This window comes from Saimiri boliviensis, chromosome 11 (genome assembly GCF_048565385.1).
Source record: "Saimiri boliviensis isolate mSaiBol1 chromosome 11, mSaiBol1.pri, whole genome shotgun sequence".
Classification (NCBI taxonomy): Eukaryota; Metazoa; Chordata; class Mammalia; order Primates; family Cebidae; genus Saimiri; species Saimiri boliviensis.
In genome coordinates, this window is record NC_133459.1 from 59700936 (window position 1) to 59716478 (window position 15543).

The 15543-nt window shown below is 38.7% G+C and overlaps 1 protein-coding gene across 4 annotated transcripts in view; it reads left to right on the plus strand.

Annotated features, from left to right (window-relative positions):
• NFIA (nuclear factor I A) overlaps positions 1-15543 on the plus strand; it is a 388188-nt gene that overhangs the window by 298012 nt on the left and 74633 nt on the right. For all 4 annotated transcript variants that reach the window (XM_074380913.1, XM_074380912.1, XM_039473584.2 and 1 more), the window contains exon 7: positions 10980-11108. In XM_074380913.1, the coding sequence (XP_074237014.1) occupies positions 10980-11108 (129 nt within the window). The remainder of the gene's footprint in view (positions 1-10979; positions 11109-15543) is intronic.

Genomic DNA, 15543 nt, shown 5'->3' on the forward strand with positions numbered 1-15543 from the left:
TCTGCCAAGCATTTAGCCTTAGTGTCAAATAAGTAATTTTTAATAAAATATTTTGAAGACATAAAGACAGTTAAGAAAATAGCATGCTTTTTAATAATTGCACTCATAAGTAAATGGATCATTACGTTGTCACAAAGAATGACAGCAAGCAGAAACAGCCCGCTAATCTCTCTTAGAGAAGTATTTAACATAATTAGACAGACACCATCTCTTCTGTTGAATGTAGCATTAATCATTAGAAGTGCAACTTTACACAGCATACTTGTTTCTGATATGTCATTGTTGTTAAAAAAAAAAAAAAGCAAAGTATTTTGTCAGATACTGTGCTTCAGAAAATGACTCATGTGGTTGTGTGATTTACATAAGTACAGTTATTTCCCTTTTTATTGTTTTTTGTTGGGTTTAATAGTGTTTAATAGCAATGTGGTCCTTTTACATCCATGAAGCTGCATTTGAGGTTAGTGGTTCATTCATTTTGTTTTACAAAATATCAGTATAAAGAACATACTTGAATTTGAAGTATTTTTAAGCTTTGAAGTGATCTTTGGCTCATCTACCTAAACTGAAGGCACAACTCTTTCAGAGAAAGGTTTTCTTGCAAGGAATAGGCTAGAAATTTTCTGAATTAAATAAGAGCTCGAGAGAGAACCTCTTTCTATAAAAAAAAAAAAAAAATTGAGGTTAACATGATGGAATGTATTGCCCTCTTCCAGTATTCATAAATACTACCTTTAAAAAAATTCATTTTCTTTTGCTATGTAGCTTCTAGCTTGAACTATGGACTACTGAATACTCATAAAGTGATGGCAGCTCAATTCATTGCACAACGCTACCTTCCCACTTTCTCAGGGACTCTAAGGCCTTCGAAGGCAAAGAATGGGATTATTGAAGGATAGCAGGCAGATTTCACTAAGTAACAGGTGGAGGTCAAAGCAGTTTATTTGCGGGATGAACAGAGTGCAGAGATGAAAAAGCAAATGCTTTGCCATAATAAGATTTAGCAAGAAAATGCTGACGACACGAAGCCTTAGATTCTAGCTGACAGAACCTTTTCTCGTGTTGATTACTTGATTTCACAGTTCAAGCAATTTGAAGAGGCCTAAAATGTTCCTTCTTTTTCCCCTATGCAATGTTTCAATCAGTTTCAAATTTTTACTTTAGCCGGGTGCTCTGCTTGAATCCCAGGAACACTGGGACTGATGGAGCTCCAGCACAGGCATGTCCCAGACATGGAGCCTCGCAGACGGTCCCTTTCCTTCAGGTTACATTTGATCCATAGGACCCTTAAACTCCAGCTCTCCATCATGTTTTAACTGACAGAAGAGAGTATATTTAAGTAAATACTAAAGTTCACATCATCAAGGCTAATTTTATACGCCAACGAAAGTATTTATAAGGGTGTTTACCAAGTTTGAACATTGGGTTACTTCCAGCTTGTTGGAAACGTACAGGAAAGGCTTTCATTTTTTTCCCCATTATACAGTTCTATATTTGTACGGTGAATATGTTTCCCTTTTGGAACTTAAGAAAAAGACTAAACATGCTGAAAAATACAAAATAAGGTTTACCTGCTGTTGTACTGCATGACCAAAAAAGGGATTTGGTATCCTATCATATAGACCAGAGCTGTCCAATAGAACTTTCTGCGATGACGGAAATGTTCTGTGTCTATAGTATCCAATATTCTAACCATGAGCCAGCCACATGTGGCTACTGAGCCCTTGAAATGTGACTATGCTGAGCAACTGGATTTTTTAATTCATTTCATTTTAATTAATTTAAATTTAAGTAGCCACATGTGGCCAATAGCTCCCATATTGGGGAGGGCAGATATAAACCAAACATACATATGATTGCGTTTTTTACTATTCAGCTGGATATCTAAGCAGAATGAATAAAACATTATGCTATTTTATGCTACGTGTATTGTTTATGCAAAGAAATAATTTGGTTTTCTCAGAAATGTCTTCTTTATCCCCAGTCCTTCTGTGAATGCGTATAATTGCTATGTTGAGCCAAAATCAGTCCTTCCGTGAACACATGGGGGGATGGGATGGCTAGGGGGCAGATGGAATGGATAGGGAATCTCCAACCTCTTGTAAGTATATGGAGCATGTAACACAATTTTTTTTTATTTCAGTCCTGTCACTGGGGTGTCTGTGTTTACCTTGAAAGGAGAGGAAATCCCCCAACTAGTCAAGAGATTTTATTTTTGGCCCAGAAACCAGATTTTTATATGACATTTTCCTTGTGTCTATTCTTTACTCTCTCTGGTTGTAAATTTTCACTCACAAATGAACATTTGGAATATATTATAGAACTCATCATTTCTTTCCCCCTGAATAATCCATATAATTTTTACTCCGTACTCCCATTTTTTAAAAAATGGAAGAAATCACTGGTGTCCCCAAGCCATTTAAATTACCTGAACTTCTTTATGATGTGATAATTCTTTGGGGGTCCTTTTAGCTCATTTTAAATGGTTGCATATAGAGTAAGAAGGATAAACCTCAGAAGCTATATTAACTTTCATTTATGCTCTCTATCATAAAAATGATTTTAAAACATTTTTATTCACTGAAAAAGGCTAAAAGTCAAAATAGTCTGAGACTGTTTTACCTTTTTATTGTTGAGTGTGCTAATCATAAAAAATTATATTAGAATGAACCCTAATGGATTTTACCATTAGGACACAAATCTAACAAACGTGCAGTGTCTTCAACGACCTCACTATCACGCAGCATGTGTTATATGCTCACCACAACAGAATGGTCCCTTCACTGTGGGATTCTTCTGTCCAATCACAGCCTTTATTTGGCATCATGGTAAGAGACAATCTCATTACAAAGTATACTGTAAATGGTTCTAGAAAGGTCCTGTTCCTGCCTATGGGGGAATTACTAGAGTGCAGTATAGCTCTGCATCTGGAAGAGATGTGTCTGAGTGTAAGTCTGATGGTGGATGACTTACAAAAGTTGGTGCTGGTACTCAACATTCATCCTGGGCTTGAGAAATGTCGCTGAAAATTATGCTGGCACCATTAGTCACAGACATGACTGGGCTGTCTGTTCCCTGCACTTTGATCTGGTGGAGTAGGGGACTCTGAATGCCTGAGTGTAAAAAAGAAGAGTCACAAAGCAGTTAGCATCGTTTAGACTTGGAATGTTTGCAAGAAGAAAAACGTTGAAGTGTCATTAATAGTTCAGATTTAAATCAGCTCATGATGGGTTTGTAGCAATAAGATAAATAAGTAGTACTCCTTTACACCCTCACCCAGAAGTAGGCACCTTGGTATCATGGTACACTGAAAGAAGCAAGAGCTTTGGTTTCCTGGGTTCAAATTCTGGCTCCTCCACTTACTCACTGTAACCTCTCACCTTCTTAAGGACTCTTCTCCCTCAGGCACCCTCCCTCCTCTGAGTCATGGCTTTCTGCCTGTCTGCTGGACCATTCCTATCAGTAGACAAGCATGCTGGACTCTCACCTTCAAAAAGTTATCCCTTGCTTCCCTCCCTCTTCCTGTAGCCCCTACCCTATTTTTCTGCTCTCCTCTGCAGATTCTTCCCTCATTTCATGGGAGTTGACTATACCATTTTCCCTGTTTCTTCACTTCCTGCTGACTTTGTAAATTGTTCTTTCCTGTCTTCTATGTGCCTCACTCTCCTACAGCTCACTTTTCAAGACTGTCAGAAACATTCATGTTGCCAAATCCAGCGGACCCTTTTTTCTCATTATACGTGATCTCTCAATGACATTCAACTCAGTTGATTGCAACCTTCTCCTTGAAACACTTCTTAGTTTCTTTAAAGACTTATTCTCCTATGAGTTAAATGCCTCAACTTAGTTGCCTGTTTTGATGCTGACTTGAGACACTCAGGGGCCTTCCTTGATTTTACAAAGTACTGAATTCTAAATAATTGTGTGTGCTCTAGCCTCTGGTTAAGTGAGCTGTTTATTACTGCATTGTAATATATACTCTAGGCTTGGACACTATCAACAAGTCTAAAGAGGAGAATTTTTTCCTTTCTTGTTATGGATAGAGATGTAACATGGTTTGCAGGAGGCTTTATTGAAGAAGCACCTTGTTGAATAGGCAAGAGGCCAACTGTAAATATAAAATGTGTATATACCCTTGCAGGTGAACATCTCTGGTCATTATCGTCTTCTAAATCTATGTGATATTTATTTTGTGGAGGTTCTGTGTTAACATTGCTGATAATTCATTCAGTCTGTGTTTGATAAAATCGTAACTGATCCCTACTAAGGCCAAGAAAAAAACTTTGATGTATAAGACAAATGATTCCTAGTATACTTCAGAGTGGGGTTTTTTGCATACACTTTTGTATCTGATATACCCTTCCTTTAATTTTTTTTTTCCTCCTTTGGATAACCAAATTTAAAACTTCCAACTATAAATATACTTTATTGACTTAAATAGGACAATGTTTTTATAGTATACTAGGGAAACTATGTGAGAGTTTTAAAGAAATGTTTGCACTTTAGACCCAGAGAGACCTGGACCTGCAGTACCATCTAATAGCTGTATGATCTTAGACAAATTGCTTAACATCACTTCATATCTGATTTCTGTAACATTAAGTTATTGGTAGATAGGATAATAATACCTACCTATCTGAGATGAAAATTTGGGGTCGGGTGCAGTGGCTAACACCTGTAATCCCAGCACTTTGGGAGGCCAAGATGGGTGGATCACCTGAGGTCAGGAGTTTGAGACCTGGCCAACATGGTGAAACTCCATCTCTACTTTAAAAAATACAAAAATTAGCTGGCCATGGTGGCACATGCCTAGTCCCAGCTACTCAGGAGGCTGAGACAGGAGAATCACTTGACCCTGGGAGGGAGAGGTTACAGTGAGCCGAGAGTTCATCACTGCACTCCAGCCTGGGTAACAGACTGAGACTCCATCTCAAAAAAAAAAAAAGAAAAGAAAAGAAAAGAGAAAATGTAAGGATTTGAGATCTCTATAAGTACATAGCACATAGTGGGTACTCCATAATTTGTAGCTTTTGTTATTTTCATCCTGGTTTTTGAAAGTGATTGATATGGATGGATTTAATCTCTCTAGCTGCCTCCTGGCTCTCTTGAGGCCACTCGATGAAAGAAGGCTTCCAGTTGCCTTTTAGCCTTTAAGTTGGGTCTAATAGTTGTTCTGGTCATAATAGTTATGAAAATAGGTTGTTGGGAATTAGATGTGACAGTGAACAGGACACTATCCAAGTCATGAGCAATCAAACTCGCAACATTTTGGGGTCCTCTCTAACCTGCTTATTATATCGGATTTAAAAACTAAAGTGCTGAGGTTGCTTGCTTTCAGAGTTTCTCTCAGTTTGTGACTGTAAGTGAACATTATTGAAACTAAACTTTCTATTCTTGACTTTGTCACTTTGAAGAAAGGAACATATACCGGTTAAATCTTCTCTGACAACTTGAATTAGATCTCCCAAACTCCTGCGACAGACAAGATAAGGTCCTGCTGTCTTGAGCAGCACTTACTAGGGATAATTTTCACAGGAGAATGAATTTTTGGATAGGTCCTCTAACAAAGTATGCATGAACACTGACAAGTTATAGTTTCCTTTTGAAAAATCCAACATGTTCAGTTGTCACTGGAATAATTATAGTTAATGGTGATCCCTTCTCTTCCATTCCTGTTAATGTTGCAGCTCCTTTTACTCCCAAAAATATCCCCTTTAAGACGATTCCTAAGAGAAAAACCAGCACTGTACTTCCTGATGATTCCTGTAGTGTTTCCTTACTACTATCACGATAGCATTCTTGGTCAAAGTATTTGAAAAATATTATAACTTGGGGATAGGGGAGAGGTGAAATTAATTATAATTTGTTTCCCTCTTTCTTCTTTTTATTTTATGTAATATCAAATTGCAGTGAAAAATTGCCTAAAACAGGCTGGGCATGGTGGCTCATGCCTGTAATCCCAGCACTTTGGGAGGCTGACACAGGTGGATCACCTGAGGTCAGGAGTTCCAGACAAGCCTGGCCAACATGGTGAAACCCCGGATCTCAACTAAAAACACACAAAAAAAATTAGCTGGGTGTGGTGGCGGGCACCTGTAATCCCAGCTAATTCAGGAGGCTGAGGCAGGCAAATCACTTCAACCCAGGAGGCAGAGGTTGCAGCAAGCCGAGATCATGCCATTGCACTCCAGCCTGGGCGACAAGAGCAAAATTCTGCCTCAAAAAAGAAAGGAAAAAAAGAAAAATTACCTACAACAAACCTTAATCTCTTAGAGGAGATCCCCAGAATTTGTTTTGGGTTTTTTTTTTTTTTCACATCATTCAATCTGATTTTGTTATTGATGTTTCTTGAAAGAATCAAGGGAAGTAGAAATTTTCAAAAGTGTTTATGTCCTTGGAAATTACCACTTTCTAGCTCCTTTTCTAAGAATACATCTTACCATTTTCTCTGGGTGAGTGTAGGCTAGTGGAAGACTTCACAACTAGGATGGATTAGGTGAAAGTAAGGGAAAAGTTCAGAATTGTAGAGAGTAATTATTGTACAATAAACATCTTTAATGCACACATGGCTAGCATTGCAGTAGTCTTATATTTGAATATCATGTGTGTTTTCCGTTGCTGCAGAACAGATTTTCACAGAGTTAGCAGCTTGAAACAACACAGAATTATTAACATTATCTCACAGTTTCCATGGGTCAGGAGCCTGGGCCAGCTGAACTGGATCCTCTGCTTGGGTCATACAAGGCTGCAGTGAAAATGTTCTTCAGACTCCATTCCTTCTGGAGCTCAAGGGCCTGTTACAAGTTCTCATGATTGTTGGCAGATTTCAGTTGCTTGTGGATTTGGGACTAAGGTCCCTGCTTTCTGAAAGCTAACTGTCAGCAAGGGGTCTTAACTCAGCTCCTGGAGGCCCCTGCAGTTCCTTGCCATGTGATGGTCACAGGCCCTTTCACAATATGGCAGCTGACTTCTTCAAAGCCTGAAGAAGAATCTCTCTCAGACTTCTAGTTCCTTTTCTTCAGGGCTCACCTGATTAGGGCAGGCCTACCAAGGATCATCGATTTTTTTTTTTTTTTTTCCCTTAACTCAAACTCACCTGATTGGGGACCTTAATTATATCTGCAAAATTATTTTGCAATATAACATAACCTAATCAATAGGATCACCTCTGTGGTATAATATAACCTATTCACAAGAATCTTAATTTATCCTATTCACAAGTACCTCACACATGTAGGGGAGGGGATTATATAAGGCATCATTAAACAAGGCTGGGAACTAGGAAACCATTATAGAATTCTGAATACCACAATTTTTTTCTTGAGATAAGGTCTCTCTCTGTTGCCCAGGCTGGAGTGCAGTGGTACTATATAGCTCACAAACTCCTGGGTTCACACGATCCTCCTACCTCAGCCTCCTGAGTAGCTGGGACTGCAGGCATATACCACCACACTCAGCTGACTTTGAAAAAATAATTTTTTTGTGGAGACAAAGTCTCACTATATTGCCCAGGCCACTCTCGAACCCCTGGTCTGAAACGATCCTCCTGCCTCAGCCTCCCACAGTGCTGGGATTATAGGCATGAGCCACCAGCCCAGCCTGACTACCACAGATACTAATGATGAACTTGAAGGGATCTTTGTGAATACTTCATTTGGCCTGTATTTTCGAGGTGTTCTTGTTGAACTTTACACTTACAAGTGCCTCCAAAGATCAAAGCCACTGCATGACTAGAATCCCATATATGTTTGCCCTTGTCTACTGAGTACAATTTGGAATGACTTGCATAGCCTAGAAAAATGGCAGAGTAGAGGGAAATTCGGAATAGAGGGAAATTCAAAATTCAAAAATTTTGGATGTTGAGAAAACCAGTGACAAGCCAAAGGCCTTTTTGAAATGTATCTCCAATTCTGCTAACTATCATTGGGTTCTTTATACCAATCAAAAGGATGAAATGTCCCATTGAAACAAAACATTATGCTATATTTCTTCTTCTCATTCTACAAAATGCTTTATTTTTCTGTATAGAACTTTGAAGTAACATTTCATTTGCTCTAGAAGAGGGATAGGATTCCTTCATCCGTAATCCTTTTTAAAAAAAAATCTGGTACTGCTAGAAAATACATTGAAATTAAAGTTTTAATTCATTAAAAGAAAGCCAATCAGTCATTAATATGTACAGTAATTTTGTAACAGTTTTGCATAAATAATTGGCAAAAGAGATTTTTTAAAGGAGTTTATTTTTAAAGTAATGTACAAAACCAAATTTGATTTCAAAAATAAAAGCCAAGAGTAATGTTCTCTAGCTTTTAACATAGAGCAGTTTACTAGCGTTTTGGAATTTCATCTGGTCAATTAAGTATACAAAGCAAATTAACCCAAACATACATTATGCATGTGGAGAAAATATTAAAGTATATTATAAGGGAGTATGCTCAATATGAGTCTTTAAAAATTGAAAACACAAAGTAATTTTGAGATTCATGACAGCCTTAGGGTTCATATTACTTGACTGTGATAAATTTAGAAGATTATACATAGTTTGGCTGGTTGTTGCTGCATGCCAACAGTATTTCTTTCCTCTTTAACCCTTGCAAAGAATATTTAAATTTTGCTGTTTTTGAACTCATTTACTAACTTTGTCATTCTTGATACCTGTTATTGACCAAATTTTACTTACAATTCCTTTTAGAAGCATAAATAGTGGATTTCAATCATGTCAACATTTCTGCAATATTTAGAATGGCATAGATTAGAAAACATGAATTTTTCAAAGAAATCATAACTTTTTCTTGAGTCCAACCATTTACTATCATCAATAAGATTAGTTAAGATCCTGATTCCGTTGTCTGGGGGAAAAGAAATCTACTATCTTTAAAGTTTTGATTTTTTGTTTTATTATCTGGTCTGCTTCTGCTTTATGACACAGAGTTCAGGCATTTGACTAAATTTAGATCAGTGGAATGGTCGGCAGCCTATAAATTGGTCTACAGAGAAAGATTTAAATGAGCTGGGAGATTTGTTTACATTTTGGTAGCTTTTTATTTCTTTAATTTTTTTATTTGAAATCTCCTCCTTAGTGTAATTACATGATGATACCTTAGGTGAGGTTACTTGCAGTGAATGTTCACCCGAAATCTCAGGGCATCCTACATTAGAAGCTCGGTATGGTGTGGCTGGTTACTGATTCAGCAAGCAACAAATATAACTAATACAATAAGTCACTTGACTTAGTGACTTCAGTTTTAATTCAAATCACATGGATATTGATCTAGAAAGGATCCGATTCAAATTTATCAAATTAGTATGAAATCACACCACTCCATATTGTAGTTACATCTGACTATGCAAAAGTGTTTACCAATTTGCAATTTGTTTCTTTATTGGTGTCAAAACTCTAAGCTCTGCTATGTTTAAGCATCTAGATGTAAGCTACAGATAAAGCTGAGACCTGCACAAGTACTTTAAATATCTTTTCAGACCATTTGGATGTTTTAGACCCTTGAATGTCTTGGACATAGAGGAGAACAAAGCAGACAAGGACTCTGTCCTTATCAAATCTGAGTTACTCTCAAAGGTCATGTTGTAGAATTGCATTAAGGAAATCTGTGATCAGAAATAACAAGGACATATTCAGATACAGGCCAAACTAACTAAATTTCTGGACAGATTTATACCTATACAGTGCTTGGCACAGTGCATGGTACTCAGTAACAGTTACATGTTAATATCATTATGATTTTTATTACTTACTTTTCCAGTTCACCCAAATAGTTCTCTGGTCATGGGCAGAACACAGCACATGTAAGCATGTATAAGTAAAATGGATTTTGGTTCTTTTCACATCAGTGTAGACCAGTTTTGTGCTACAACCTTAAGAGAGCCCAAATTTGTCTCCTGATGTAGAGACTAGGAGTCACTTCTTTTATTTTTATATCCAAATTTTCGTTGTTTTAATTGGCACCCTACCAAATTGCTAGGATGCCTCCAGTTGGGTATGTCAGCGTGGTTGCTGAGAACATTACAAATCCAGTAATTACAAGACACTGTTCTTCCATTATTTTCTTCCCAAAGCATTTTCTATGCTGGAACTGCTGTGAAAATCTTAGATGCAATAGTAAAAATACTATTTTTAAAAACAAGCTTTTATTGTATTAACATGAAAGCAATATATGTTCATCATAGAAAAGACAAATAAGCAAAATGAAGGCAATGAAAATCACCCAAATTCAACACAGAGAGAGAACTACTGTTATAGTTGATGCGCGTTGCCTTCCAGTTCTTTCTCTGTGCATAGAAATACCCTTTTCAATAGCGTCATAACATCCTATTTTGTAATTGCCCTTTTCAATTAACATGATATTAGAAATGCTTTGCCACGCCATTACTCTTGTACTGTTTACACTGGTTTTACCATACTTATTTAACCAGTCCCCAATTGTAGGGCATTTAACATTGTTTTACTTTTCTTTTTGCTTTTTTTTCTGTTCATTGAATGAACAACGAAGTTGCCATTGTTGAGGGTATTCTTACATTAAAACAGCTAGATTATTTAAAATATGAAGAAAGTAATTTGGTGTCAAAGCAAGGTAACCAACAAGATGAAATGATTGCATGTGAAGTCTTCATGAGCACAGATGGTCTCCTTCCTGGGGGTCCCATCGGTCACAGACACAAACAACAACTTTTAGGAAACACTAGAAAAGTTGAACCCTGCATTATTAGAGAAGATCAATAAACCCAAAAGGGACTGTGATTAAGTAGACTAAAATGAAATGAAATACAGACCGACTTATCAGGGAACTATTCTGTCACCTCTTTGTTGCTGTGACAAGTAACGCAAAGCCGTTAAAGCATCTTTTGCCTTCAGAGGTGGATTCCTTTTTTGGTTTGTTTTTAATTCTTTCAGTGTTATCTTTTAGGTTGCACAAACCATTGTTGCATGAATTAAAGTGTACTTACCAGTTGATCCTTCTTCCCAGGAATGCCATCTCCAACCACACTGAAGAAGTCGGAGAAGTCTGGTTTCAGCAGCCCCTCCCCTTCGCAGACCTCCTCCCTGGGAACGGCATTCACACAGCATCACCGACCTGTCATTACAGGACCTAGAGGTGAGCTGCTCCACCTTGGTTTTGCTTCTGTCGTGGCCTTTGGACCCAAGTAGCAAAATGAGAGACAGTGAGGACTCCCCTTCAACGCTCCTGAGGCAGTGGATGTTCAATTTCTTATTCTTAGAGGCAGCCTTGGAATTTTAGAAACCAAAGCCATTTGGCATCAAATGTGTTGTCCTTTCCTAAGGCAAAAAGGAACCAAACCTGTTTGTTTGCCAGTGAGATTTTTGCAGAGAGATGAGAAATAAATTGAATTGAACCAAAATCAGATCTGTTCTACAAGGGGTGTGTGTATGTGTGTGTGTGTGTGTGTATGTGTGTGTGTGTGTGAGAGAGAGAGAGAGAGTGTGTATGCGTATATTTCCATGTGGTCAATTACCTGTTTTCAAGTAGTAGCTTTTTTTCATTCTCTCATCCCTGTTGATTCTCTTTCCATAAAACATGATTTCAATATGTGGCATTTTGTGTTGAGGTTGTTTGCATCAGGGTGTTGACGAGCGGTCTTCATTCGCTCCTTTTGAAGTGGTAGATAGTTTGTCTGGTTTTCATTGCAGTGTTTTCATTATTTTTGTCTCATATGCTTTTAAGTTTATTATTAAAATGTGTCCACAAGAAATATGATTTGTATTTCACATTAAAAACAAGGCTTAAACCTCAAGAGAATGTCAGCAAATCACTTAACTTGATCTTATTGCAAGATAAAAATATTTATTATTTTGTTTATGAAACTCCCACAGTAGGAGTATGAATAATTGTAACCACGTTTGCCTTCCTTTATCAGATTTTCTTTTAGGTAGGTCTATGATCCACCAGCTGGTCTCATAAAACATCCTAGAAAGTTATGATCTCTTGTCTCCTTTGACATACGCCTGGGGAAACTGATATTTCTTGCATTAATCTCAGTGTTAGTCCCACAAATCTGAATCCCTTTATGAATATGCTCTGTGTGCATCTCAGGGGAATATGGCAGGTGAGAGGGCTGTCCAGGGCACACATAGAAATTGCATTGAAGCAAGTAAGAATTTTGACTACCACGGGAAGCAACTTCTTTATAATTATGAAACCTACTTGCTTCACCTTTAAACATCTTGTGATCATTGGTAGAACTTTCCCAAGATCCCTTATTATTTCATTTTTGTGTATGTGTGGTATAATCAGAGTGGCTTACTGTCTCTGTATAATTTGAAAACCTGAATCAGAATTAGATTATAAGGTTCCAGAATGAGGCTTATTAAATAGTATTAAGGCATTATTCTCATAGTTAACATTCATTGAGCATATAAACTGTACTAGGGGATCAGAGCTATGAAGCCCTTTTAGTCAGAATATTTATGGCTTCAAGGAGAGGAGGCATGTGTTGTTTCTCATCTTTCTGTGGTGAGGTTAACATATTCTACATGCTAACTGAATGTTAAAAGTTTCTGCCGGTACTCAGTGTTGAGGGGACCATGGAGGTTCATGCACTCTTTAAACAAGGATTTGCTGAGTGCCTGTACAGACACTGGGACCAGTGGTTCCTGTCCTCGCAGAGCGTGTGATCTACTGCAGAAGAGAGGCACAAGGAAATAAACAAGTACAAGATGATGGGCCGGGCGCTGTAGCTCACTCCTGTAATCCTAGCACTTTCTGAGGCTAGAGCAGGCAGATCACTTGAGCTCAGGAATTCAACACCAGCCTGGGCCACATGGCAAGAGCCTGTCTAGAAAAAAATACAAAAATTATCCAGGCATGGTGGCAAGTACCTGTAGTCCCAGCTACTCAGGAGGTTGCGGTGGGAGGATTACTTGAGTCCAGGAGTCAGAGGTTCCATGAGCCACTGCACTTCAGCCTGCGTGACACAGCAGATTATGTCTCAAAAAAAAAAAGAAAAGAAAAAAGAAAAGAAAAGAAAAGAACCCATGTGGAATGTGCTATTACTTATCACCTTGTATCAAATAAAGCAACTTCAGGCCAGGTGTGGTGGCTCACCCCTCCAATCCCAGCACTTTGGGAGGCCAAGACAGACAGATCACTTGAGGTCAGGAGTTTGAGACCAGTCTGGCCAACATGGTGAAACCCCATCTCTACTAAAAATACAAAAAAACAAAAAAACAAAAAAAAATTAGCTGGGCGTGGTGGCACATGCCTGAAAATCCCAGCTACCTTCACAAGGCTGAGGCAGGAGACTTCCTTGAACCTGGGAGGCGGAGACTGTAGTAAGCCAAGATGGCGCCACTGCATTCTAGCCTGGGCAACAGAGCATGACACTGTGTCAAAAAAAGAGAGAGAGAGACTTCAAAGTATAAATAACATTGAAGTCAAATCTTAAAAGATGCTTAGATAAATGGAGGGCCATCCCAAGCACAGGAAAGATTCACGGTGTGGCAAGTTAGTAAGAACTGAGAACAGTACCCCAACCACCAGGAGAGCTGGGTAGGCTGCTTCTTTTCCTTCCTACTCACCTTCTGGGTTTTTTAATGTCCTCATCAGTACAATGGGTTGTACTGTATTCAGTACCACTAATGAATGACACTTTAATTCAATACTACTAATGAATGACCCTTTCTTCCCAATCTTGTATTCTTTGACAGAAACAACAATAAAACAGTATTTGTGGAGATTCCTTGAAGAGCATAATGTAATCTGTATATATTATCATTTAGTCAGTAAATCGGAAGAGTATCTAATATGTGTCTTGCCTTAAAACTGTAGTTCTAGAAATTATTATCACGGGCACTTCCCCAGGAGTACAGGTTGAGAGCTTCTTCATCCTAGATGACTAAGCACATTTGCTAAAATGACCCACGCTGGGTTGAACCAGGGCAGACCTCCTTAACTCACAGCATAATGAGTTGCAGTCTATTCATATTCATCCATAAAATTGCATTTGAGGAAAAGAGAAAGATGCCTAGTGTAAGAATTATGGAATACCAAAGATTCATTGTTTTTACCAGAATTCAAGATGGCTTCCAGCATCCTTGGCTCTCCTTTCAGAAAAGTCTACTCAGGTAGCTGTTCTTACTCCGCCCCACCTGGCTTAGTGGTCTGGTGAAGGGAATTGGAGTCGTTGAGATTAAACTTCAGTTGCCTCTTTATGGTAACAATCACAAAAGTTGAGATAGGCTAATGTAAGACATTTTTCTGGCTAAGATATTTTTTTTAAAGTTGGAATTCCACCTCTCATTATTTAAGGCGTATTTGCTATGGATACTGTATACCCTTCATTTTTCACTGAACTAATTCTTGGAATGGTATCACCTTTGGGAGTAAGATTTGGTGTTTTAAATCGAGGGAGTATAACTGTGGGAGTCGGTGTGGAATTGATGTCACATGTACACATAAAGGGGATTTCAACCTGTGATACTTCTTTTATTGTGCAAAGTTGCCACAACCCAAAACAGTAACTTATTAGAGAATCCAGAGAATCAAACTTTAAAAAGGCCTTGAAGAAAAGAGTGTGTCCTTTATCAGGTGCCCAGGGCACGGGGCAGGGATGAGGAGGCCATTTACTGCTTTCTGGCCAGCACTCGGTGGTGAGGCTTCTGCTGCCTTCCCTGGCATTTCCCACAGGAATGCCTCCGCTGGACTAGCACCAGTTAGTAAGCAGTAACCATCCAGCACGCATCCATGCTCAGAATGGAGGTGAGCTTTTACAGAGCTACAGCAAATCAAGATCACCTCACTGAAAACACAAGGGCCTTACTTTTGACTGCAGACAGAAGCTACTTTTGGAAATTTCATGGCCACCTTATACAAAGAAAACCTCTCTCTTAAGATTGCAAAGCAAGGTAGAAGCACAGAGCCTTGGAGGGGGAAGTAGCCTAGCACGGCGGTTGTCTTTGTCTGTTTTGATTGCCAGAACAGAACACCGTAGACTGGTGGCCTATAAACAACAGAAATGTATTGCTCACCGTTCTAGAGGCCAGAAGTCCAAGATCAATACACTGGCAGCTTCTGTGTCTGGTGAGGGTCCACTTCTTGGTTCATAGATGGCGTCTTCTTGCTGTGTCCTCACATGACAGAAGGGGCAGGAGCAGTCTCTCGGATCTCTTTCATAAAGGCACTAATCCTATTCATGAGGGCCCTACCCTGTGACCTAATCACCTCCCTAAGGCCCTGCTACCTATTTCCATCACACTGGGGGTTAGGATTTCAAGATACGGATCCTAGAGGGCCACAAACATTCAGCCTGTGGCAGTGGTTCACACAGAAACTCAAGGGGTCAGATGGGCTGGTGTTTGAATCTCTGTCCACTACTTGACATATTGCTTTTCTCTCTGAACCAAAGGCTTCTCATCTCTAAGTTAGAGATCATCATCTCTAACTCAAAAGAATCGTATTATGTAAGGAGCAAAGGAAATCATGTATTTGTAGTCATTTGCACGGTGTCTGGAAGTACAGTATGCGTGCGGGTCATACAGTTAAAGAATCCTTTTTCATCCAGGCTTTGAAAGTA